Genomic DNA, 25,479 nt, shown 5'->3' with positions numbered 1-25,479 from the left:
TGTTTCAGTAAAGTGAAAGGACTAGGAATAAAATATCTGGAAATTCAAGATTATGTCCAAATAGCTGATCATGTATGTTATGCAAACTGAGATGATTAATCCATGAACATACTCATGTGTTGGTGTTGTGAATTCTTGTTGCTGGAAAGATAGAAGTAGTCTTGCCTATATAGGTCTATAAAACTGTCATTTGAAGGCATTGTTATGCCTGACCAGATGCTCTCACTTTTGAATGCCCTTTCTTTTCTAGTCTAAGGAGGAATACTTGTATTTTCAGCATACCTGAGCATAATTTCATGAACTCAGTAATAATGGGAATAATTTCAATGAAACTATACATGGAATAAAAATATCCTGTTAATAACTGATTATTTTAGATTCAGATACATTGTTCTAACCCAGTGTATGACCTTTGGAATCGCTTAGAAACAAGAACAGAAATGTGAAAATTGTTGAACACTTCTTAAGTATAGTAACATGTATTTAAACATATAATTGATGAAAATGCCTACAGGGATAAATCTAGATATTTTCAGGGATCTATATAGAGTGGTTCATTGTTTAATTTTACCTCATTTAGCTACCAAGTGCTTTTTCTCTCCTTTTCTTAAACATATCGTAATTACAATATCTCATTCCTGTACTGTGTCAACAACAAACGCTTTCTTCCCCTTAATAAACAGATTTAGTGGTAGACAAAATATTTAGAGAATTTGAAGTATTAAAATGAATATGTCATATGATATTGTTAATTTTTGTTTTAAATAGAGACATTAACTGAGTTTTGATAGACTCAAGACCTCCTCCAGCAAATGCTTAAGATTTAGATATAAAATAAATTTTAGGATTGTATCTGGGGGTTTGGAAGAATAAACCCCACTAAATAGTGTATTCCTGCTGTTCAACACACAAATGTTGTGCATGGTGCACCACTGAAGCTGAAAAAGAAGCTGAAAGTCAAGTAAAAACATCACATGATTAGAAAATTCCCATCCATAATGTGCTGTTCTTGTTGTAACATGCATAGAAATGAACGAGACTTTAAACAAAGAGATAGGTGCTAAACTTTAATTTTTATTACAAAATATAATTACCATTCCATGTCCATATTAATATATTCTTATTTATAGAAATTTTTTGTGCAAATTTAGCCATTTGCACAACTTACAGAAACTTAGTGGAAATAGGAGTAAAATTCCCTAATCAGACCAAATAAGTTGGTGAGTAGACCATCTAAAATTATTTCCTGAAGAGTGTTCTAGGATAAAATTATTAAAATAATAGCACAGCATGAAGATGCAAAGTCTGTAATTTGTAAAGAGAATGTGCAATTAGTTCTGGAAATACACGTCTTTCAAACTGATTCATCCTAATTCAAATGATTACACATTTGAAGTTTGAGTGGAAGGTAATTAATCAAGGTAAGAAAAAATTATAACATTTCTTATTTTACTCACCCAGTGGCAAACAGATGAACAGGAGAAGGATACAGAGTTCAAACTCCCCACTTTCATAGGCCTTCCTTTTCTATGTCTTAGTGTTACTCTACAAGATCTTGTGTCATGTGTATATGTGGGTTTATGAAGGTTATACAATATACTGTAGTTAAACCAGTGTTGTATTTGAAGGAGAACACATGGGCAGTTGCAGTGATTCTCCCACTTTCTGGAGAAAATATTACATTTGTATTTCATTTTGGCTGGTTGAAACTAGGAGTTATAGGAACTTTTTTTTTTTTTTAATAAAGCAATCTGTATACCCTGTTGTCTTATCAGCAAATTCTTTCCTTGGTTTTCTTTAATTATTAACAAAATTATTAGCGGAAATACGCTCAAAATATCGTTCCTTCTGGCTAACCAATTTGTATAGCACCATAGCAAGTAGTGGAGACTTTGAATGTGCTATGAAGAAGTGTAGCAGGGGTATATATAGATATATTTATTTTTTAATGCCAAGGTCATGGACACTGAGATATGGTTCACCCACTTGTTGCGCACATTCGTCAGTCTGGCAATCTCTTTAGTGTCTGTTAGTTTCTTAGTGTGTAATTAAATACTAAATGATTTTAATTGTGTAATCACACCGTATTTCTTTTTAATTGTAACAGACGTGTAATATTTTCCTTTGGTGAAAGTTTTATCGTATATTATTGAATCAAAATCTCAAAAAAACTATTATTAGCACACTTAAATAGGTAAACTGTCAACCGTTACCCCTCTGTCAAAATTCACTCAGTGAGCATGGAAACCTTTTGTAGGTTTTCTTTTCCAGTTTTGATGTGTATCCTCCCCTTGTCCGCTATATCCCACAAACCCAGGTACTGTTTGTTGTCGGTATATTATTTTCTTTGCCCCCGCACCTGCTCGCAACCAGATGACCTGAATATTGTAATGAGTACAGTGGATACACTACCAATCTCTACGGCAGAATATGAATGATTCTTCAGTGCCGTGAATGAGATCGTGTCAACCAATAGAAATGTACTGCTTAGGAACATGTTAGTGGGCTAACACTTGTCCACTGTACTGAACCACCTATAGCACAGTTTAATCCAGTCTCTTATGTGCAGTCTCAGTTACAGTCAGGAAGGTGAAGAGCAGATGAAACAAAATGTAAGAAGTTACCAATAGAGGACATGACACATGAAGCCATTTAAGGACCTCTTATTGGGTGTGCTCCACTATAAAAAAAAATCCAAATACAGTACTTAGTAAAACTTTTGTAACTAAAAAGCATTTTTTTTAAAGTTCAGATCAATAGCTACACACAAACATAATTAAAGCAATACCTACACATCAACAAAATTACATTTTATATCATAGGATGGAAAGAAAGGAATTTTGCAGTTTTATACACATGTAAACACAAGACGTAAGATCCCTTCTTTCAGAGAGCTGTAATGTAATGCAATATTGGTAAGTTCCAGCATACATCAATAAAGTCTCACTGAACATCCCCTCAGTATAACCAACATTTTTCAATCTATAAGGTACCTCAATGAGATAACCTTTCTGTCTTAAAATTAATTGTATTTTGCTTATATGATTTATAGAAATAGCATCTTCAAGCTAAACTATTATATCAGAGAGTTTATCAAAGATGCATCTTTTAGAAAATAACTTGAATATAACATTTTATCAACATGTTGTTTTATTGGAAAATTCAATTTATTTTGAGATGTTTTAGATTTTATCTTTTTTAATATGGGCATCTGAAGATTCTAAAATGATACATTTTTATCAATGAGATTACATTTATATAAGATTGGAAGACACAGAGAATAATTTTAGAATTCATTTTGACATTAAGACAACTTACAGATAATGCAAAGGTTCTGAACCTAGTGGTTAAACTGCATTTTAATAGATATTACCTTCATTTTCAGGGATATCTGTGCATATTTGATTCATTTGTAAATAAAGGGTCATTTAGTCATATCAAATAAATTCTAAAAACAGTTAATAGTTGGAGAAGTATGAAGGAAAATAAAATAATGAACAATAAGTTCTATGTGATACAAACAAGAAAATTCTGACAAAAGAAATATATATAAAGCTTTTTTAAGTATTCTTTAAATGATATTAAATTATGGGCTTGCCATGCCTTACCTTCATTAGCATCCTCAATGTTCTTGGGCTTGCCGCAGCGTTCCTCAATGATACGCCGCCTCTCAGCTGCTTTGCGTTCCTGTTCCTTCTTCAGTTCCTCAGCAGCTTTCTTCCTCAACAACAGCTGTAGGCATGAAACTTATTGTTAATCTTTTCAGTACCGGTATGAAGAAAGATAGCCAATTATGGATTGTTGTTGAATAATAAACACTCATAGTATGAAAAATAATCTGTACATTGCTGAACACAAAAACTGATCAGGTCCTCAATGTAGGCTACTGTTCCTTGGGGTTGTAGTCATGTCAGAAGTCTCTAAATCAAGCCCAGACAAGGATGTGACTTAATATATCACTCTGTTGTGTATGTTGTATGAGGAGAGTGATTGTAACTTTGCCCACAAATCAATGGTTGTATCTAAAAGTGTGTATTTATTATTAATAATATTTAAATTACTGGACATACTGAAGTATAAAAACATTCCTAGGACTGATAATGTTTCACTTACCCTGAGCTTCTTCTTTCTTTCTGGTGTCATGAAACCCTTCTTGGCCTTCTTGGCTTTGGAGGCCTCCTCGAGCCGCTTGCGCACCTCAGCGCGCTTGCGGTCGATATCAGCCTGCTTTGCCTTCTTTGCCTGTAGGAGAAATGTATATTTGTTAAATATAGTATTCATAGCATAACATTATTATTGATCTATGTGTCCATATTTTATCTGGAGCTTAAGGTTCTTAGCTTCCTTGTTCATGATCTAACAATACAAGTGATAAAAACATTCAAGAGATATTTCTAATGAGTGAATATCCTGTAACATCTTCATCCTGAATGATATGTATTGTTAATATTGCAGACAACATCCTGGAACAAAAGGAACAGGAAGCTATGATCTTGACCTCAACATTATTAAATATTCAAAATGTTCAAAGGTATTAAATTAACTCCGACTTGAACCTGAAGCCATTCTCTTCAACAAACCGAGCAGATTCCAGGCTAGCCTTGAATATCTCTAGTGGTCCAACTATATAACTCCCAGAATGCTGATATTACTGTTTACTGTAGGCCTACTACATTTTTGCCTGTAAACTTTAATTTTATACATCATTCTGCAACTGAAGATTAAAAATACTACACTATAGCAATAAATAAAATAAATTTAAAATATTTGAACCACTATTTTTACTTGTTTATAAAGTACTTCTATGGGCAATATTTACAAATACAGAGAAAGTGTAGTGTCTTGTTCACAAAATGATAAGACACCATGGCTCAAGGTGTGTTGAGAAATGGCTATAAATCTGGACTTAATGTTGCCATTGGACTTGTTAAGACATAGCTGTTTCTAAAAAGTCACAAAAGACTTATCCATCCCCTCCCTGAAGACATATGATGACAGTGAACATAGACCAGCTGGCATGCAACCCTCATCAGTAGGATGCAAGGTTGTCAATACCATTTCAGAGTTTAGTTGCTGTTTGGGCAGGAAACTGTAAATATATATTGTGCGTGCTGTATGGCTATGTAATTTTGAAGTTATAAGCATGTCTTTCTTTTATCAAAAGACCTGCACCTGGCGAGCCAAAAATGTCCTCATACTCTCCTGGCACTAAAAGCCATACGCCATTTCATTTCATTTTTCTGACAGTTGTATAAAATATGTGTTTTATATTTTATATATAAAATATGTATACAGCCTACTGAGAAAATTGTGGTAACTGGTAACCTTGTAACATTTTCACTGATATAAATGTGCTGAGGGATGTGATTTCTTGTGAAGGAGAGTAAGAAGGGGGTGTAAGCTTGGGGATGAGGCGACTATGTCTTAACATGTCCAGTACTATGTCAAGCTAACCCTTCGTACGCTATACACCAAAATGAACAGTACATAAATTGCTGCACAACTACTGCACACATGCAAGATCTTGTTTTATTGTCAAAGCATATAGTTACATTTCAAATGCTGAATTTAGTTTGATGTTGCTTTACTGATTCTCTCAAGACAGAAAAGTGTTTATGCTGGAGTATTTTCCCTTCATAAATTATAAATGACAAATTTAATGTCTCAAGTTCAACCTCATTTCACATGAATTTCATGATAAGTTTCATAAATTGCCACTATGGTTATAGTTTGTGAGTGTTTGCCCAGCTGCACCATATGGAAAGCAACAAAGGACCATTTAGACAATCAATGATAATGACTCATACAAAGTACTGTAAAGCTGCAAAGAGAAATCTCTTTGAAAATAAGAGTCCTTGGGACATATCTGTAGACAGAGTCTGGCCCTATACCACTCAATGCCTACACATGTGGGAGAGGAGGGGTGGCCACGGCCCTACTGCGACTCTACGCCTTTGCATTCGGGAGATGGGACGGGGCTGGACCTCATGGCTGGCCCCAACCATCGGCTGTCCTGAGAATGGTTTTCCATGGTTTTCCATTCTCCTGCACTAAGGTGAATGCCAGGACAGTTCTTAGTATAGGCCACGGCCGCCAACCCCCTCACCTTCTCTGAGCATCTCCTTCACCGTAACAAATCTCCCGCCCTGAGAGATTGTCACCGTCTAAGAGGCTCGCCTCCCCCTTCAGGGGAGGAATGAAAACATTTTAGCAGTAGTACATGTGGTATGCTAAAAGAGACGATTTGTCAACAGAATCCGATGACAAAAACCCAGAAGATAGTAGCATTGTTTCACTTGCTGCAGCAAACTTCACTCCCAAACATTGAACATTATGACTGTTGTCTGAAAACATGTTTTATACAGGATCTCATGAACCGCTAGTGAAAACATACTCACCCGTGGCAGGCTGTATTCATATTTATGATTATTAAATGTCAATGTCTATTTTCAGTACTGTTCTTCTTTTGGTGCATACTGTATGGTTTTTAAATTAAGTAACTTCTCAGTATTTTAGTTTTTACTTACCGGTTAAATTCATGACCACTTAAGTTATAGCAGATTAGGGTGTTAAACTAGCACACAGACTTAAGACAGAGTTAAAAACTGAGCACAGTTTTTCATGTTGGAGGTTTCTTTTCAGACAGTTACCATTTATATAATATTAGCTCATTAGGCATATATTTACTGTGTAGATGTATTCTATCACAGAACTTCAAGCCTCTCCAGCACATCAAGAAAAGAAAGAACTATCCTATGCATACTGGAAAGTGAATTCTAGGAGATTTACTTGGACTCTTGAAAGATAAGAAAAAGTGTTTATATAAGTATTTTATTGGCCAGGGAGATATCACTCTAGTAGCTTCCTATATGTACTGAAGAGAACATCCAACTCAGAGTGGCAAAGTAGATTTAAAGAAAATATATTTCTGAGAAAGACTGTACCTGAGTTTCAACTCTGTTCAATGCAAAATTAATCTGAGTTTTAAAGAGGTACCTGTTTAATGAAATATTAAAGCAAGGGAAGAGAGAGAGAAATTCTAATTCATTGTTTATATGTGAATAAACACACATTCTCTTTCTCCTGAGTAGGGGTATATCAGTCATCTTAATAAAGGTACTGACTGTATCAATGAAAAGTTTGATGTCTTCATTTTCTTAAAATTGTATATTTTGGTGACCAGTCAAAAAGGGTTCATTTTCCTACTTCCGGTTTATTTCAGGGGAATACAAAAATAGTGCACTTTTATATCAAAAATTAAGTTCCCAGAAGGGAACTATAATTTAATTTCATTGATGATGAATGTTACAATATTCAAAGCCAGGCACTTATGCACGTGAAGGTACCCCTCTACACTGTCCCTGCATTGCCCTACAAAGGAGGCTTGCAGTGGTGTCTCGATGAACTGGCAGCCATCATCTTGGAAAGATGTGGCAAACCAACTGACGAGCCTGCTGCCACAATGGGGCTAAATGCTGGTCATTTCACAATTGAAAATGCCTAAAGAGTTTGAACATAATACTCTTTGTTTTAAATTTTGAAACATCCTTGTTTTATTAACTGTTACTTGAGCATGGTCCCTGGGACCACATGACAGTATTAACAAAACAGAATCTGTAGTTAAGCGTTATCTTTCAATATATTTTACTTTAGATTAGATATAGGCCCTACCGGGCGACTTGGCCATGCAGTTAGGGGTGCGCAGCTGTGAGCTTGCATCCGGGAGATAGTGGGGTTGAACCCCACTGTCGGCGGCCCTGAAGATGGTTTTCCGTGGTTTCCCATTTTCACACCAGGAAAATGCTGGGGCTGTACCTTAGTGAAGGCCACGGCCGATTCCTTCCCATTCCTAGGCTTTTCCTATCCCATCGTCGCCATAAGACCTATCTGTGTTGGTGTGACGTAAAGCAAATAAAAAAAAGATATAGGCCTAATTTTAGGAACATTTTTACTAATCAAGTTTCTGTATAAGGAGCTATTAGTCCTATGTTTATTCATAAGCTCTACTATTGTTATCAGCAAATAGAAGTTTAAAGCATGCTCAATCTAGAAGCATGCTGTGAGGGGCTGCCACAGCTATGGCTCCATCATTCAATCCCCTTCTCATTACGTGCCTCCTCGATGCGCTTTCTCTGTGGAGAAAAAGAAAGAAAACACATAATTAGATCATCTACTTTTAGATTATCACAGCATTCAACAAGCTAAAACTTAAAGTATTCAGCAAAGAATATTTTCAGAGATATAGAAAGCTGCTGTACTGAATTCAGAAAAAAAAAAAAAAATTAATGCCATTGTCATCTACTGAAGTTACAAATGCACTGTAATATTGTCTAAAACTTTATATATTCTCTTTCGTACAAAATTATTCTTAATTCATCATTTCAAATATTTAGTGAAGTTAGAAAATCATGAAAAGAAAAAGGATCATGATCTGACTTAGACTACATGTTATAATAGTTTGATAGAAGATGCTAACCCTGTGGATTATGAATATAATATATCATTAGAGAAATATGTACACAAGGATAATTATGAGCAATCTGAATTTTTTTGAAGGACAGACAGAAGCTATGCTGATAATTTTGTCAAAAATACTGAAATATCTCATGTTAATAAAAGTAATAGCAAGAGCTAATCATAATCTGACATACACAGTACAAGCAGCACGTGCAGCAAATTGCTCGAGACATTACTGTACACAACACGTATAGTACACACTATATACATTTTATATTAAACTCATTCTGTTTTCAATAACAGTCAGCATTTTTACAGCAACAGCAAAATAAGAACTTCACAAAACATTTACTAAGACCATATAACCAAAAGCTGGTCAAATTTAACTCCATAAATGTACAGTAAATTTCAAGACTTCAGTTACAACATACCTAATAATTACTCTTACAGACAATAAGGCAGCAGTATATACAAGCAAATCTCTGGGGAAAGAAATCCAATGTTCAACATGAGTCAGATTCAAAATTAAATGAAATTATTTTTCAAGGATCTGATCATTGATTATGAATATTGTGACTGAATTATTCAAATTTTATAGTTCAGAACTCAACAGATATTTATAAATTAGTATACTAGCATTGTAGTTCTGTCTGAGATATTATAAAGATTATATTGCAATTTTATATTTAATTCAAAGAAAAAGGTAATGTTACACTGGCCATGTTAATTCAAATACAGTTCTACAAATGATTTCATTTTTGCTGAAAATGAACTTCCTGTAATGTTCTTGTAGGGCATCAAACACCTTATACATTGCCTGTATGAATACAGTGTCTTGCATATTACAGCATTAAAGGAGCCACTTTATTAGACTGTGAAAAAGAGTTATTTCACGAAATTGGCTATTAACTTATTGCTCTGATTTGGTTTGGAGGTTGATGTTGTAAGCAGTGGATACCCATGAACTTGGGATTGTGAGTCTGACACTGAGTGTCACTGCCATAACACTGTGATATTCAAACTCTTTCTTGGCCAGGCAGGTCCTTATATATAGCTTATTGAATAAATTAAATCTTAAAGTTACAATGCTCAACTGTGTACTTGTCATCAAAATTTCAATTGTTAAGTTTCAATATCTTGTGATTCTGACATTCAAGCTTATTGCTATTCTCCCTTGGAGTGCAATTATTGTCGTAAGGCCCAATATTGAAACATCAAAAGTTTATTCCTTGAATTACTAAAATAATTCAGGACTTATAAACAAGAAATTTGGATTTCTTTCTTGGACATCACTTGGAAACAGGCAAGTTCGAACAGTATTTTTGTATTGATACATATTTTATATAGGTACATAAATGTGTTTGAAGGTCCTTCCTTGCTGGTTTCCGTTACACATTAATATAAGTACAATCACAATATGTACACTGCTAGACGGACATAACATTGGTGTTAGGTGTAGCGAGCTTGTGTTAGCCTCAGTAATGATGAATAATCTTACGATTATGGCTGCTCCCTGGACTCTGCTCCAGCATCAGTATTCTGTAGATGTACTTTGTTTATGGAGAAAGTGGATGAGTAATGAATGTTTATAAGCTTCTCTCAACATACAAAGGTATTTTTAATAGTAATAAAATCAAGATTGTATTCAGTTTCAACCTTCTTAGCACCTGCTGCTCAAGTTATCAAATATCAACAGTAAATGTCATGAAGAGCACCGAGCCCTCCAGGAGTTTGCTTATGACATGACAGGTGAGATGGTGTAAATATTTAAGACAAAATTACGTAATTTCTCTTGAAATATTACTTTGTGTCTGCCAGTCTTTAAATTCAAGCTTTACACATATACTTAAAGGATGAATATGAAGCCAATAATGTGGAGAAGAGCAATTTGGCTTTAGATGATGCAGATCAGCCTTAAAACCAACATGAGATAGGTGGTGAAAAGGAAAGTGGGCATATGGACAAGATCCATTAAAAAAACCTTTTTGAGTTGAGCTTCTATGGACTGCATATTAACAACCAATTTCATTTGCAATGTATAGATCTTATTCATCTGTTGTTATCATTCTTATAGACACAAGAAAAACCTACAACAATATTTCCCAAATGGTAGCTGTAGGGAGGATGTGCATTAGTAACGAAATAATCCCATCAATAAAAGCATGTATTTGATTAGTATCATTTATGTGAAGATCACTGTGAGGCATCTGGAGTCATAACAGAAAGAGTGAGATAAGCATGAGTGTTGTCCTTTGTACCGTTAATTATAGTAAGGAACATGATACTGAAGGGAATTCAATGGAATGTACTAGAAGATATCATTTTGAGTTGCTTGTTGTTTGTAAAGTACATAATTCTTTGGGGTTAAAAATTGAGTGGCTGGAATGAAAAAATGTAATATAGAGAAGAGCAAAATGAGGCTGAAGAGAAAGAGAACAAGAACTGATAAGGAGAGAGCGGTTTGTGGCAATATGGACTTTATCCTCCTTATGATTTTTTGTATTTGTTCAAATTGATTCTTTCTATTGCTCTGTTCCATAAACTGAGTTAATACTTGTAGAATGACAATGGTATCGTTGGCAACTTGTAAGCACATGTGAACACAACCTAGTTGAGATGGAGAGAAGTTACAGGAACACTATGCTACTGAAAGATGCCTGTGCATCTTAAACCTAAGATCCATCGAACTGTCATTTGTCCAGTGGTGTTGTATGAAATAGAATGTTTATCTATGACCAAAGCCACATAGCTTCAGCTTCACATCATGGAAATACACATGGTTTGTTGGTCAATGGCTGTCTGCCTATTAGATCATATCCCAATGACACACTGGGAAAACTGTTTGATATCGCGAGGAAATACCACAAGGACCATTGTGATGGTTTGGCCATGTCTTCAGAAGAGCGCCTGGAATTATTGTTCCCATCATATCTTACAACTTTTAACTTTGAAGGCCAGTGGCCAGACTTAAACAATGATGGCAGGACATCATCACTGCAGATAAGAATTTGCGACACACATTCAGCTCAATCCCAGAACCAGCAGGACAAGTTAGGAGATGATACTGATTCTTTCTGTTTGTTATTACAGTCATCCTTTATGTGTATTCCTGCCCTATCTATCTTCCTATCTTGAAGGTGTATGTTCTAATACCTGTTTGTTACATTTCCATTACATACATCAAAGTCATTGGGTTTGTTTCCTTGTCTTGCATGTTTCTCTGTACATGGTATTCGTAGATCTAGAAAAAGGCATTTGATAATATTGATTGGACCAAGCTATTAGAGATTCTGAAGGTGATCGTAATCAGATACCAAGAAAAAAGAATTATCTACAATCTGTAAAAAAAATCAGTCTGCAGGGATAAAAATCGAGGGCTATGGAAAAGAAGCACCAATCCAGAAAGGAGTGAGGCAGGGCTGCAGTTTGTCCTCCCTCCTTTTCAGAGATTATTTAGAACAAGTGGTAAAGGAAATCAAAGAGGAATTTGGAAAAGGAATCACAATCCAAGGAGAAGAAATCAAAACTCTGAGATTCACCTCTGATATTGTTATTTTTCTGAGTCTGCAGAAGATCTGGAGAAATTGCTGAATGGTATAGAGGCAGTTTGGAGAAGGATTAAAATAAATAAATAAATAAATAAATATATAAATAAATAAATCAAAAGCAAAATTAATGGAGTGCATTCAAACAATGTCAGGTGATGCAGGGAACATTAGATTAGCAATGAAGTAGATGAATATTGTTACTTGGGTAACTAATGATGGAAGAAGTAAAGAGGACATAAAATGCAGACTAGCACAAGCAAGGAAGGCCTTTCTTAAGAAAAGAAATTTGCTCAAGTCAAACACTGATAGGAATTGGAAAGATATTTTTGAAGACTTTCGTCTGGAGCGTGACGTTGTATGGAAGTGAAACATGGACAATAACTAGCTCAGAAAGAAAGAAAATAGAAAATTTTGAAATATGGTGTTACAGAAGAATGCTGAAGGTGAGATTGGTAGATCAAATCACAAATGAAGAGATACAGAATTAAATTGGTCAGAAGAGAACAGTTTGGCAAAATTTGACTAGAAGAAGAGATAGAATGATCTTAAGACACTCAGGACCCCTTCAGTTAGATTTGAGAGAAATGTAGACAGTAAGAAAGGTAGGAGTAGGCCAAAATATGAATACTACATACAAGTTAGAGTAGATGTAGTAGTTATATAGAAATGAGAAGGTTAGTACAGGATGGAGAGCTGCATCAAACCAGTCTATGAACTGATGACTCAATGAAGAAGATGCCATTTTATATGTTTTGTACGAGTGAAATGTATTACACTGCTGTTATTAGATTATGACAAATAAGCATTCTTTATTGATTGATTGATTGATTGATTGATTGATTGATTGATTGATTGATTGATTGATTGATTGATTGATTGTGTTTATTGATTGTGTTTATTGATTGTGTTAAGCTTCCTTCCTGTTAGGAAATATAGTCTGAAACTGTAACTGAAATCATTGCATATATTTTGTCGAGGAATTCCTGTCTTAGGGATGAAACTGAAATGTAATTTGTATCAAGTTTCAAATCTGTTTCTATCTGATAACTCTAGCTGCAGGGAAACCAACGACGATATACTATTCATGGAAATCAGTCAGTGATGATGGAGTTGTGTATGTTTATACAACACAGTGTTGTTCATTTGGTTGTTTAGCTTTGTTTAATATAAAAATTAAAGAGACAGAGCAGGAAATCCTCTAATAGTAAAAGACTAGAGACAATTTGCATTTCAATGGTCTCATTTGTCCAACTGAGCAGTAGGCAATGGGGATAACAAAAGAAGAGAGACCAGAATATGTCTGAAAACTTCTCAGTACATAAAATAAAATACAAATGTTCAAAATTTACTGGGTTTTTTTGAATGTAATTCTATTGTTTCACAAATGTGTTCATTTTGAAAGACCACTAAATTTCACACATTGATGTCCTTAGGCCTATAGTTTGTAAGAATAACAGGTTTAAGACGATTTACAATATGAAACATGGATCAGGTGTTCATTTAACGAGTACTTCAGCATTCAACTGGTGGTGGTGATTGTTGTTTTAAAGGCAAACTCTTTCATTTAAATTCCTCAACCATTATTCAACTTTCCCAAAGTTTGAATAATCTGCTGATTGAATTAATTAAACCTATGCAAGTCGTTTGATTATAAAATATGTTTTGAAACCTTTGTTTACTATCTTTGCTGTAGGTATGTCAGTGCTGTATATTCTATATATCTCCACGCAATAGAAAGCATTCTTATGAGGTAATTTATTTTTGGTACCATAATAAGTGTAATAAATAGTTTAATTCTGTATAATTTTATCATTACTACATAATGGACATCAATTTATTTTTTATTTAAAGTATATTCATAAAATATACCATATTACCATGTGAATTTCCAAGATATATTATCTTTGTTATAATGCCCCGTCTATACTTTTGGTATTTCTTATAAAAAGAGAACTGTTAATGCAACAGAAAAATTTATTAATGGATAAGATATATTGGCAACTCAAAAGAATCAACTATAATTTTGTGTATTGATAATACTGTAATGTAAGCTTCTTCATTCTTCAGATGGTTAAACAATTGAACTGAGTTTTGAACATTTTAGCTTTGTTATGCATTAAAATCAAAATGTATGGAGGATTTTCCTGCTCTGTCATTTGATAATAACAGGGTTATTGTAAGCAGACACACACATACCTATATTCATAGTGATCCTGTGAAATGTACTGCCAGTCATCAAGTGATACAGAAAGTTGTTGTTTGTTCCAGAAGAGAAGAGATGTCACAGCAGGGAGCACCACGCCATACAGGGAAGGAATATGGAAATAAATACAGTTAAAATACATTCGACCACAACAAGATCTACCTTGCTGAGAGAGGTGTTTAAAACAGTATTTTCGTACACATGTCTCAAAAGTAAATGCACATCCATTCATCTTATTCTTTACATTAAAAAATCCCTGAAACTCTTTCATATATGAGGTTTCTTGTTCTAAACTTCCAATTTCATTACGGTACCATACTTCTTTCACTTAAGACATAACATTTTAATGTGACTGCCTTGAAGACTTGAACTCTTTGAAGGGGTTCATAAAGCTTTTTGATTGGGATGGTCCATGGGGAAAAGAAGAAGAAGAATTACACTTGTAAATCAGATCACTGTGCTTGGGAGATAGTAGGTTCGAACCCCACTGTCGGCAGCCCTGAAAATGGTTTTCCGTTGTTTCCCATTTTCACACCAGGCAAATGCTGGGGCTGTACCTTAATTAAGACCACGGCCGCTTCCTTCCCACTCCCAGCCCTTCCCTGTCCCATCGTCGTCATAAGACCTATCTGTGTCGGCGCACCTTAAAGCAACTAGCAAAAAAAAAAAAAAAAAAAATCACTGTGCTATCTTTCTATTGTATGACTTGATTTGTCAGCTGTTTGTCCCTTTTCATTACTTATGTTGGCCTATTTTGTCTTTTATTCTCATTTTGTGTTTGTCCTGTGTTCCTAGTCCTTTATCACCTGCATTCAGGGGCGTAGCCAAGTGGGGATTACTGGGGGTTAACCCCCCCCTTCCTCGCCATGGAACTTTATGAAAGAAAATAAACAGAAACTGACAATAAACATTCACAGAGACATAATTGTATAACCAACAGATCTCTTGGATTTTAGATTGTAATCTGAACATACCACTCGCAGTAAAACTATTCACCTTGATGATATTTTTCTTATTCTGTATGTCAATGTAAGATTTTCTAGTGTACCGGTACTGCAGTATGAATATTTAATGACACTCATGCATGCGCGCATTACAAATGCACAAGCACCTTTATTATGTTCTTTCATAAGTTTGTAACTACAACCCCCACTAACAGTCGACCCTGGCTACACTCTGCCTGTATTCATCTTTATCTTTTTGTCTCTTTGTTTTTCTTACTTCTGGCTTCCTTCTTATCTTACACTTCCCACATCACAACTGAAGATATGTCAAAATGGCCTCTCAAGGAGTGTTGAATGTCTGCCATCCCATTGAAGTTGGGAAACAGAAATGAGCTCGTCAGTGCCTGAGAAGAAATGGATGCAAAAGAACTGTGATCATTAAAGAGGCAGCCCATCTACATGAAGGTGACAGTGTATGAAGCTGTCACTAATAATATCTGATAATTATGCCCCCCATTGTTGCATTCATATGAAAACTAGAAGACATTGGACATTGATGGTTACGGGTATACCTCATGTGCCTATTCGTGCAACAACTTTTTCTTTTGAAGATTTACCATCTTACTCTTATTTCACTTAGATAAATCTAAAGGAATAACTACATATCTACCCTAATCTCACCAATATACTTGTTCCATAATTATTTTTGTCTGTAACCATAGGCTTGAATATTGTTGGAACAGCATTAGCAAATTCTACTTCCTATCATGTCAGCACCTAAGTAGAAAAGAATTCCGAGCACTGTGAATCCCTTGGCCGTAAGTAGTTTCCTAAATAATTCATCTAATGGCGAGAATGAAATTCCCTTTAAGGATGAAGAAAGTGGCAAGAAAGAGGCAACACCTGCCCTCCACATGACAATTCGTGTTACCAAATAGCATGCGCCTACTGTAGGTTTAACAAATTACTCATCTAAATGCTACATTATGGACTTTAAACACTGTTACCTTTGTTGTGATTCACGTCCTTCTGCAAGGCTCATTCTCTGCTCGAACCAACTTTCATTGTGATTATGAAACAGAATCTGAGCAGGAAGCGGAGTAGGAGAATGAAGTAGACACACCAGATGAAAGGAAGTAGAATGAATTGCTGAGTTTTTATGTGGAGAAATAATGGAGAGAGATGGAGAAAGGAAACACCTAACCTCAATATTTGAACCAGTAGATACGATACTTATGTTCAAATTATGTGGTTTTCGTTAAAAATTTCAGGGCATAAATATACATGATATTGTAAGTACTAATTTATCTTCAAGTCTTCATACATATCCAATAAATCAGGTAATTCTTGAAAACAGCTCATACATATAACTATTTATTTACAAAATGCCATTAGTACCTTGGGTAACACCTGCCCTCCACATGACAATTCGTGTTACCAAATAGCATGCACCTACTGTAGGTTTAACAAATTACTCATCTAAATGCTACATTATGGACTTTAAACACTGTTAAGTTTTTACATTTTGTACCAAGAAAGGAAAAGAATATAATCTGTTGTATTGCTTTTAAAAAAAAGGAATGATGGCATGGTATATTGCATGAATTTAATACTTTATCAGACATAATTTTAATGATTGTCAAAATATAATTCAACTGCTATTTAGATACAAATCCTGTGGATACCCACAAAAAAATATATCTATAGGTTCAGTTGATTCAGAGGAAAGTGTAACTGCAAGGAACTTATACAACACTATGCACTCATTCTTTCTTTTGAGCAACATGACACTATTGGCATGACGAATAGAAGAACCAAGTGTGAGGACTCAGCCCTTATAGCATGGTAGTTTATGGCCCCACTACCGCAAGCACTGCAAGCGATTCTGTCCAACACGTGCTCCAGTAGTTCCAGCGAGCCGGGTATAGGAAAGTGCGGGAGACGTTGCTGTGTGAGATATTTCAGTCAATAAGTTGAATTTTCTTTGCTTTCAGTTCCTAAACTCAGTTCATTGTGTGTTGTATACTTAAAGCAGGTATCTTATGTGGCTTGATTAAATTAATTGTTCAACATGCCGTACTGTTTTTGCCTGGCTGTAAGTCAGGGTATGGTAGACTAGTTAATGATATGCGATTCTTTTCACCACCGAAGGATAGAAATAAATTTGAAAAATGGGCCAGAGCTAATCCACAAAAGGATACTGAGATAATGCGTAATAGTAGAATTTGTCAAGTTCATTTCTCTGATGATTTGATAGTAAAATCAGGTAATTTTATCGTGAATGGTGAAAATGTGGCTATCTCTCATGTGAGATGGAAATTACGTCCAGGAGCAGTGCCTCACAATTTCCCCAATTTGCTGAAATACCTTTCAAGTGAGATTTCCTTCATTTGCATCTACTTCAATGTGTCTACGTCCCTATAGGTAAGGTAGGTAAGGGTTATTCTGCCCGAAGGCAGGTCCGAACCTCCGCAGAGGTGTTCCTGAGCCGGAGTTTATGTGCGGTAGGGTGGCCAGTTCCTTTCCGCTCCTCCATTCCCTTACCCCCCACCAACAGCGCGTGGCAACCCATCCAACTCCTGACCACGCCCAGTGTTGCTTAACTTAGGAGATCTCATGGGATCTTACGTCCCTATAAAGCAGGCTTTAAATGTAGGAGAAAATTGCGAACCTAAACAGGAGATGATCTTGACATCATATGTTAATCAGATGCGTATGTTAGCCCGGAATGTAGAAATGCATAACAAGACAGTGAAACAATCAGTGGAAACTTCCATTGAGCAAAAAATTATGGTTCAAGATGCAGTAAATATCGAAGACTGGGAAAGCTCTGTACCTGAATTTGATAGTGCAGTTCGAAACTCTGTCTGCCTCTGTGGTGTAGTGATTAGTGTGATTAGCTGCCATCCCCAGAGGGCCGGGTTCAATTCCCGGCTCTGCCGCGAAATTTGAAAAGTGGTACGAGGGCTGGAACGGGGTCCACTCAGCCTCGGGAGGCCAACTGAGTAGAGGTGGGTTCGATTCCCACCTCAGCCATCCTAGAAGTGGTTTTCCATGGTTTCCCACTTCTTCTACAGACAAATGTCGGGATGGTACCTAACTTAAGGCTATGGCCGCTTCCTTCCCTATTCCTTGTCTATCCCTTCTAATCTTCCTATCCCCCACCAAGGCCCCTGTTCAGCATTGCAGGTGAGGCCGCCTGGGCGAGGTACTGGTCATCCTCCCCAGTTGTATCCTTCAACCCAATGTCTCACGCTCCAGGACACTGCCCTTGAGGCAGTAGAGGTGGGATCCCTCGCTGAGTCCGAAGGAATAACCAACCCTGGAGGGTAAGAGATTAAGAAGAAGAAGTTCGAAACTCTTCGATTGAGAAGTGTTTAGTGTACCATTTGGCTGGGTACGTTATTAATCACTCTTCTAATTGTATTAAGTGTTCGCCCTCTGCCCATTCTCCACGTGACGATAATCAAAGAGAGTACATTTTCAGTTCTCACCAAAATAAAAGACTACGGTTCACGCAATAATGAAGTGTTTTTAACGCACACTTTGAAAGGTATATGTGACATTCTTTTCCAGGCTGAGAAAGTAATTGGTGGAAAACTGTACTCAAAATCAATGTGGGGCAAAATATTTTTTTTACTGTATCGATTCCATAGACAGAATTTCAGTTGATCCTTCAGGAGCTGGCTGTTGCACAGTGTGTAATTTCAGGAATCTAGCCAGCCAAAAATCGTGTCTCGGAAACTAACGGATCGATTTTAGTATGTAACTGCTATTATTGGAGATAATTAAATGTGTGGTCAATCAAGTACAAAGAACAAATTACTACGCCAGGAATAGAATTAGTAATCATTGTAATTTTAATCATTTTTCGTTATAGCTTTAAGAAATTAAATAGATGTTAATAGTGGGACATGCTGTTTAGAATGTTTAAAAACAGATACAGAAATACATGTACTTGCCAAACAATTTATTCATTAGATGCAGTTACATCAGAATCGCTATCGTCACTTTCATTATCTCCTTCGGCAGAACCAGATACAGGAGGCTCAGACAGTAAGTTAAGCACTTCTCGTGAAAGCGGAATAAACTTCCTCCTCCTTGATTTCCCTAAACTGGTAATATAAGGATCCGATGATAAAAGCAGCCTATGGGAAAGGTCAGTATTTGTGTCTTTCTGGAAGGTTTCCTATTATCCTTATTCCTGGTCTCCTTGTCTTCCTCGGAGAGGTGTCCAATAGGTATAATACAGTGCCATGACCCAAGAGTTAGTGCAAAGTTACAGGCACGTAGTACGATTTGTATGTTTGTAAGTACAATTGTATAGTTTCCTTTTGCGTACATGCCAAATGTAACTTTATCAATGACATACCCACACAAAAGAGTTTCTACTATGGCACGTCGATTGTTTATTAAATTTATATCTACCCCAGTAATATCCGCAGAAGTGGAAGCCTCTCTGAAGAATCTTCTAGCGGTTTCCATCATTGGTATTGCCAGCACTTTGCTTCGGATATCAACCAATAGACGCGTTTCCTCCCTGAACTTCTGTAGTGAAGTTATCTACAGTATTTATTTATTGTGTGTGTATTTTAGGCTTTAAATCAGTGTGTAAATGTATTGTGTTGAATGAAAGTTATGCGATAAGCCTACGTGTGTGATTTATTTCTTTAACATTAATACTGTGATTTTTGTAGTCATCTACAGTATTTATTTACTGCATCTGTTTTCTAGCTTTTATTGTCTGGATAAATTTATTAAATGCAATTAAATACATCACCCGCCCCTCAAGTCCATAAAATTATTCGTCTATTTTCTCTCGCAATTTGCTGAGGTTTCTTATGTGCCGTAGTTTACCTCTGATTCTGTACAAACCAAAAGTGGCCCCTGTAAACCCCACGTTCCCTTCAGTTCATAAAAGTAATTTGTAGCTTATTTTCTTCAGCCTTTTGTCTTGAACTTACATACTGAATTTCACAAATTTATGTGCCGCCGTTTTCCCCGTTATGGTGTTGAGTGGAGCCGTTCGATATGGCAACCCTGTTGTCATAAGAGCAGTGCTGTTTTCTTAACGTGGAATGAGCTATAGTAGGCTAATGGCAGGCTCATTCTGACATTGTTGTGATTCACGTCCTTCTGCAAGGCTCATTCTCTGCTCGAACCAACTTTCATTGTACTACAGCGATTTGTCCCTTTTTCAACTATATTTTGTCTAGCGTGATCGAATTTTAGCACACAAAATACTGACAGATTTCCTTATAGACTTGGATATATCCTCGGAACAATCCTCAAAGCCTAAATGTTCAATTAAAATATTCGCAATATCATTGTTCAGCTTATATTCCCTGCTGTTCCTCAACAGCTCGAAAACCGACCTCCGGGTTACAGAGTACATGGCTTCTGAAAGAAATTAATTACTCTCATGGTCGCACCTGGTCGCAGCAAAAAGTCACAGATTTCTATTCATTAAAGTATAGATAACTCATCCAAAAGACTTTCATTGCGGAAATTAAAGGCAATCCATTTTGAAAGTCAGCTCAAATTTGTAAAATTAGATAGCGCTTGGACACCGTGTACCTGAATTTTAAGTGCATATTTCGGACAACAATATAGTAATTTTTAGAAAATGCTACATACTGTATAAAAATACATACCTTCATCTAATATAACCACATTGCAAGCTAAAGAAATACTTAGTTCTGACGTCTTTACTGAGCCCTCACATAATAATAACTGCGCGCTCGCCTCGCCAGAATATGATGCCCTAACGGAGGAGAGCCACTTTAGGCCTTCGGTGAGATTAGATAATCAGACAGCGCGACTTTTCAATACTTAATTACTGTACCCAAGGGTCTTATAAACACGACTCACAGAAAATGTGCACCAAAGACAAGGGTTGAAAATATTATTTTTGGCCGGCTGGATGCTAGAAATTACCCACTGTGTGTTGTCTTCAACATATTATGGATATAATCCCCAGGCTTGTTTATCATTATCTAAAGTGCCGATTTTTCTTCAGAATGAAAGAAATACGGTGAGATTTACAATCTCGAACATCCGCCAAATCTTCACGCAAGCTTTCGAAAGTCCAGTAACCGACAAACTGAGTTGGTAAATAGTTCATAGGTGATGGTTTTAATATGCTGGAGGTTATGTGTTATTTATCTGTATATGTACACTCAAGTAACCTGTGCATTTCGCAACGTGATGAATGTCGTAGCTCTTATTTCTCTGTATGATTTTTTCCATTGTATCCTGCCGTGATATTGCAATTGTAATCTCTCATGGTTTTTAAAAGACAGTATATATACTTACCAGTTACGGAGTAATAAGTTTTTTCCGGCACCATTTCTAAGACCAGCTGATCAGTAGTGTGGACATAGCCCACTCTATCGCTGCCTGGTGGGGTGCGCTTGAACTCCATGAGTCCTCGCGCTTGTTCTTCTATTCGTCATGCTATTGGATAACCATACCACAGTACATACAATGACTAAACTTATTGACTACCCAACATTTAATATCTTTTTAAAGACATTTTGGATAGCATTCTTTTTTAAAGCAGGTTATCCTTTCAGTTTAAAGAAACTCATTTAATCAGTTTTATATTTATTCACTGTTGCATAGGTCTATGGCTCTGAATCAACACATTAATCCTCTATAAATTCTTGATGAATTTAAAAAGAGTACTTCTCAGCCAAGAAAGAGGTGTACTACCTACCTCACCTCATCGTCCGCCATGTTTGGTTCTGAGTTCTAACTTCTTACAACTGTAAATCAAGAAAAACATCTGTTAGTGATTATATGTACAAAATGGGAAGTAAGTGACAGAAAATTGATTACAGTACTAGATTACAAAGGAAGTTTGTTTATAAAACTGCAGATCTGAAAAAAACATGCCTAGTGTGCAGAAAATAGATTCAGTTCCTTATCGAAAACAAACACACCCATGGCACAGCAGTCCATCAAGTCCTTGGCCTGCCAAAACAACTGCTGCTCAGCCAGATGGCCTGTGCTTGAAACTACATGAAAGTCAATCATCGGACACTGAACTAATATTTGTATGAATCCTACATTCTGCTACCTTCTGTGGTCTGCACTTGATGTCTGCAAATTCAGTATTTCAAGATGCCTGAGTTAATATGCAGTTGGTTGTTGGAGTTAAAATGCTATTAACAGTAATCAGAGGGAAAACATGGAAGGGGTCTGACACTTCAAAAAATTATGAAAGACAAGGGCCAGAAAGGGCACGAAAATGAAAGACTCCCTAAGTCTCGCAAACCTAATACGGTCAGGATCAGAAAAGAACAAGAGTTGACCAAGGGAGGTCGGTTAGGACAGATGAAAGTGAGGAGCCTGGCACAAGTAAGTGGAAGCAATGCCAGGACTCAGCTAAGGGCTCCATGGTCACCAACTCATTCTTCCAAGTTAAGAGCCCCTGAGACATCTTTTTAGTTGCATCTTATGACAGGCAGGAGGATACTGTGGATGTTATTCTGTTGCCCCCATCCACAGGGGAGTTTCTAATATGAGAGAGGGGATGCAATGTTTCAATGTTCACCACCCATAACTAACTTTTAGTATTAAGAGAAAGCGACATATCCACCTGATTTGCCAATACAACCAGTTGAAAATGTAGTGTGGCCTCTTAAAACAACGCCTGCTGGCCACCGACTAGCAGGCTGTATAGCAATTCTGATGTTTCATTCATGCTAACACTAGGGTACAATAAATTTGGCTATTATCTAAGTACCAATGTTCTTTTACATGCCACGACGAATGACATGGAAAGCCGTGGCATTTTCCACGACCAAAATTCCTACCACATTCTCTGGAAAACAGGGTCGGGTTTTTGTCCATACTTTAAATTTCACAATGCAGCTATTTTGTTTGATGAATGTTAAATCATGTTCATAATGTGTGGTGGTGGTGATTATTGTTTTAAGAGGAAGTACAACTAGGCAACCATCCTCTATATAACACTAATCAGAGGGAAAATATGGAAGGGGTCCGACACTTCAAAAAATGAAGGTATCGGCCAAAGAAAGATAAGGGCCAGTAAGGGCGTGAAAATGAAAGACTCCCTAGCCCTCGCAAACCTAATAGCGTTGGGGTCGGAAAAAACAAGAGTTGACCAAGGGAGGTCGGATAGGATAGATGAATGTGAGGAGCCTGGCACAAGTAAGTGGAAGCAATGTCAGGACTCAGCTGAGGGCCCCGTGGTCGCCAACCCACGCTCCAAAGTTCAGAGTCCCTGGGGCCCCTTTTAGTCGCCTCTTACGACAGGCAGGGAATACCGTGGGTGTTATCCTACCGCTCCCACCCACAGGGGGGTTCATAATGTGTCCTGTCATTTTCAGTACGGTATACTGGAACATTCTCAACTATGCTGTAGCCTAATTGGTTAATTCTAGCATCGCTTTGTGTACAGATAAGATGTGATGTAAAAATGCATTTCTTTACTGGAAATGGGGTAATCTGTATTAAAACAGTCTCCTCTGAGACGTGTCTTGGACTGAACTGTGGTCATCTGGTAAAATAATTATTAATACCTACTCTACCCTCGAAAACTGCGTACTCATTGGCATATTTTGTATTATTACCGGTACTCTTAATAATATTAATAATAATGCCTCTATTATTTATAACGAAAAGCTACGACGAAAGGTCAAGAATGAATGGAACATTTATCCTTCTTTGTTGCCTACCCAACAGTGGCATTTGTGCACGAAATTCAGACAAAGTTGACGTGTATTATTACGTGACTGCCATTCCAGAATTAATTCAGGTCAGTTAAAGGTTATGTGCACCGCACGAAACATATTTATCATTGTTCAACAGTGCAACGCTGCCGGTACACATGTCCTTACGTCTCGAACTTTGCGCACGATAGATATTCAAATGTTCTGTCGCGATAAGCAAAACTTACATTCTCCGATCTACACTTGATATATACAAATTCATAATTTCAAGATGCCTGAGGTAATATGTAATTGGTTGAACTGGTCCAAACTTAATGGTTGTAAGTTTGTATTCGAGGTTAATATCAATCTGCCTGTAAAGAAGCTGCGATTCCTAGTAGAAGATACCCTTGGCATCTCCGACTTTTATTTCATCCAGAATGGTAGACTCCTGGAAGATAAAGGAATCTTAGAAGAAGGACCCATACGAGTATTTCTAAGAGAAAAGGGGGGCAAGGGAGGGTTTGGATCAATGCTCCGAGCTGTTGGTGCACAAATAGAGAAGACGACCAACCGTGAAGCATGCCGAGACTTGAGTGGCAGACGACTGAGGGACATCAATGAAGAACAAAGGCTGAAGAACTGGATTGCCCAGCAAGCAGCTAGGGGTGATGAAGCAAAAAGCAAAAGGCAGATGAAACTTGAAAAACTTATTAAGGCACCTTCTCACGAATTTGAAGATACGTCCTATGAGACTGAACGGTTTCAACTGGAAGATAGAGTTTCAGAGGCTTTTGAGCAAGGCGTAGCAACAAGTTTGTCGACATCAGTACGTAAAAGAAAATGTGAAGAAGCACCTCATCTTCCGCGAAAGAAGAGCTCACTATTGTGGATAGAAGACGAGCTGAACAACTCCGAGGACGAGACACAAGAAGATGATGAGGAAAAAGCAGTAGGCCTATACAGCGAACCGTAGTCGCTTAAATAATTATTTTCATTAACGTGTTTAAATATTGCAACTGTACGTTTTATGAAGCAAATAATTGTGCTATGAGATAGACATTTTGAAACAGACTTTTTTTTCCCCTTTGAAAAACTGTTCGTGCAGAATTTTTCAGTTATATGAATTCATATTGATCTGGCTGCATACTAATCGTGTCTTAGGTATAACTTACCGTAATAAAAATGTTTTTATAAAATAAAATAATATATAGTCGCTCTAAAGAAGAATGGATGCATGGTATTATAATATGGCCTATATTGTAAGTCCTTGCAAGTGCATTTTTCTCGGAAACAATTGAACCTACAGATATGATGTTTGTTGGGGGTACCCACAGGATTTGTATCAACATGCGAGTGAATTATATTTTGATGGCCGTGCGGATAGGGGCGCGTAGGTGTGAACTTGCATTCGGGAGATTGTGGGTTTGAACTTCACTGTCGGCAGTCCTGAAGGGTTTCCCATTTTCACATCACGCAAATGCTGGGACTATACCTTATTAAAGCCACGCCTGCTTCCTTCCCACTTCGAGCCCTTTCATATCCCATCGTCGCCATAAAACCTATCTGTGTCGGTGAGACGTAAAGCCAATTGTTGTATATTTTGGTAATAATTAAAATTAAGTCTGATAAAAATATTAAATGCAAGG

The 25,479-nt window shown here is 36.7% G+C and overlaps 1 protein-coding gene across 6 annotated transcripts in view; it reads right to left on the bottom strand.

Moving 5' to 3' along the window:
- wupA (wings up A) overlaps positions 1-25,479 on the bottom strand; it is a 112,307-nt gene that overhangs the window by 47,334 nt on the left and 39,494 nt on the right. For 5 of the 6 annotated variants that reach the window (XM_067135920.2, XM_067135918.2, XM_067135916.2 and 2 more), the window contains exons 2-5: positions 21,876-21,919; positions 8,115-8,132; positions 4,114-4,242; positions 3,609-3,732 (exon numbers count right to left, since the gene is read on the bottom strand). In XM_067135920.2, the coding sequence (XP_066992021.1) occupies positions 3,609-3,732; positions 4,114-4,242; positions 8,115-8,132; positions 21,876-21,890 (286 nt within the window). In that variant the 5' untranslated portion in view covers positions 21,891-21,919. The remainder of the gene's footprint in view (positions 1-3,608; positions 3,733-4,113; positions 4,243-8,114; positions 8,133-21,875; positions 21,920-25,479) is intronic. The other variant, XM_067135919.2, reaches the window with a different exon arrangement.

The sequence above is a fragment of the Anabrus simplex genome, chromosome 1 (assembly GCF_040414725.1).
Source record: "Anabrus simplex isolate iqAnaSimp1 chromosome 1, ASM4041472v1, whole genome shotgun sequence".
NCBI classification, from domain to species: Eukaryota; Metazoa; Arthropoda; class Insecta; order Orthoptera; family Tettigoniidae; genus Anabrus; species Anabrus simplex.
The sequence above is the reverse complement of the archived record's forward strand: the minus strand, read 5'-3'. Positions and strand labels throughout refer to the sequence as shown.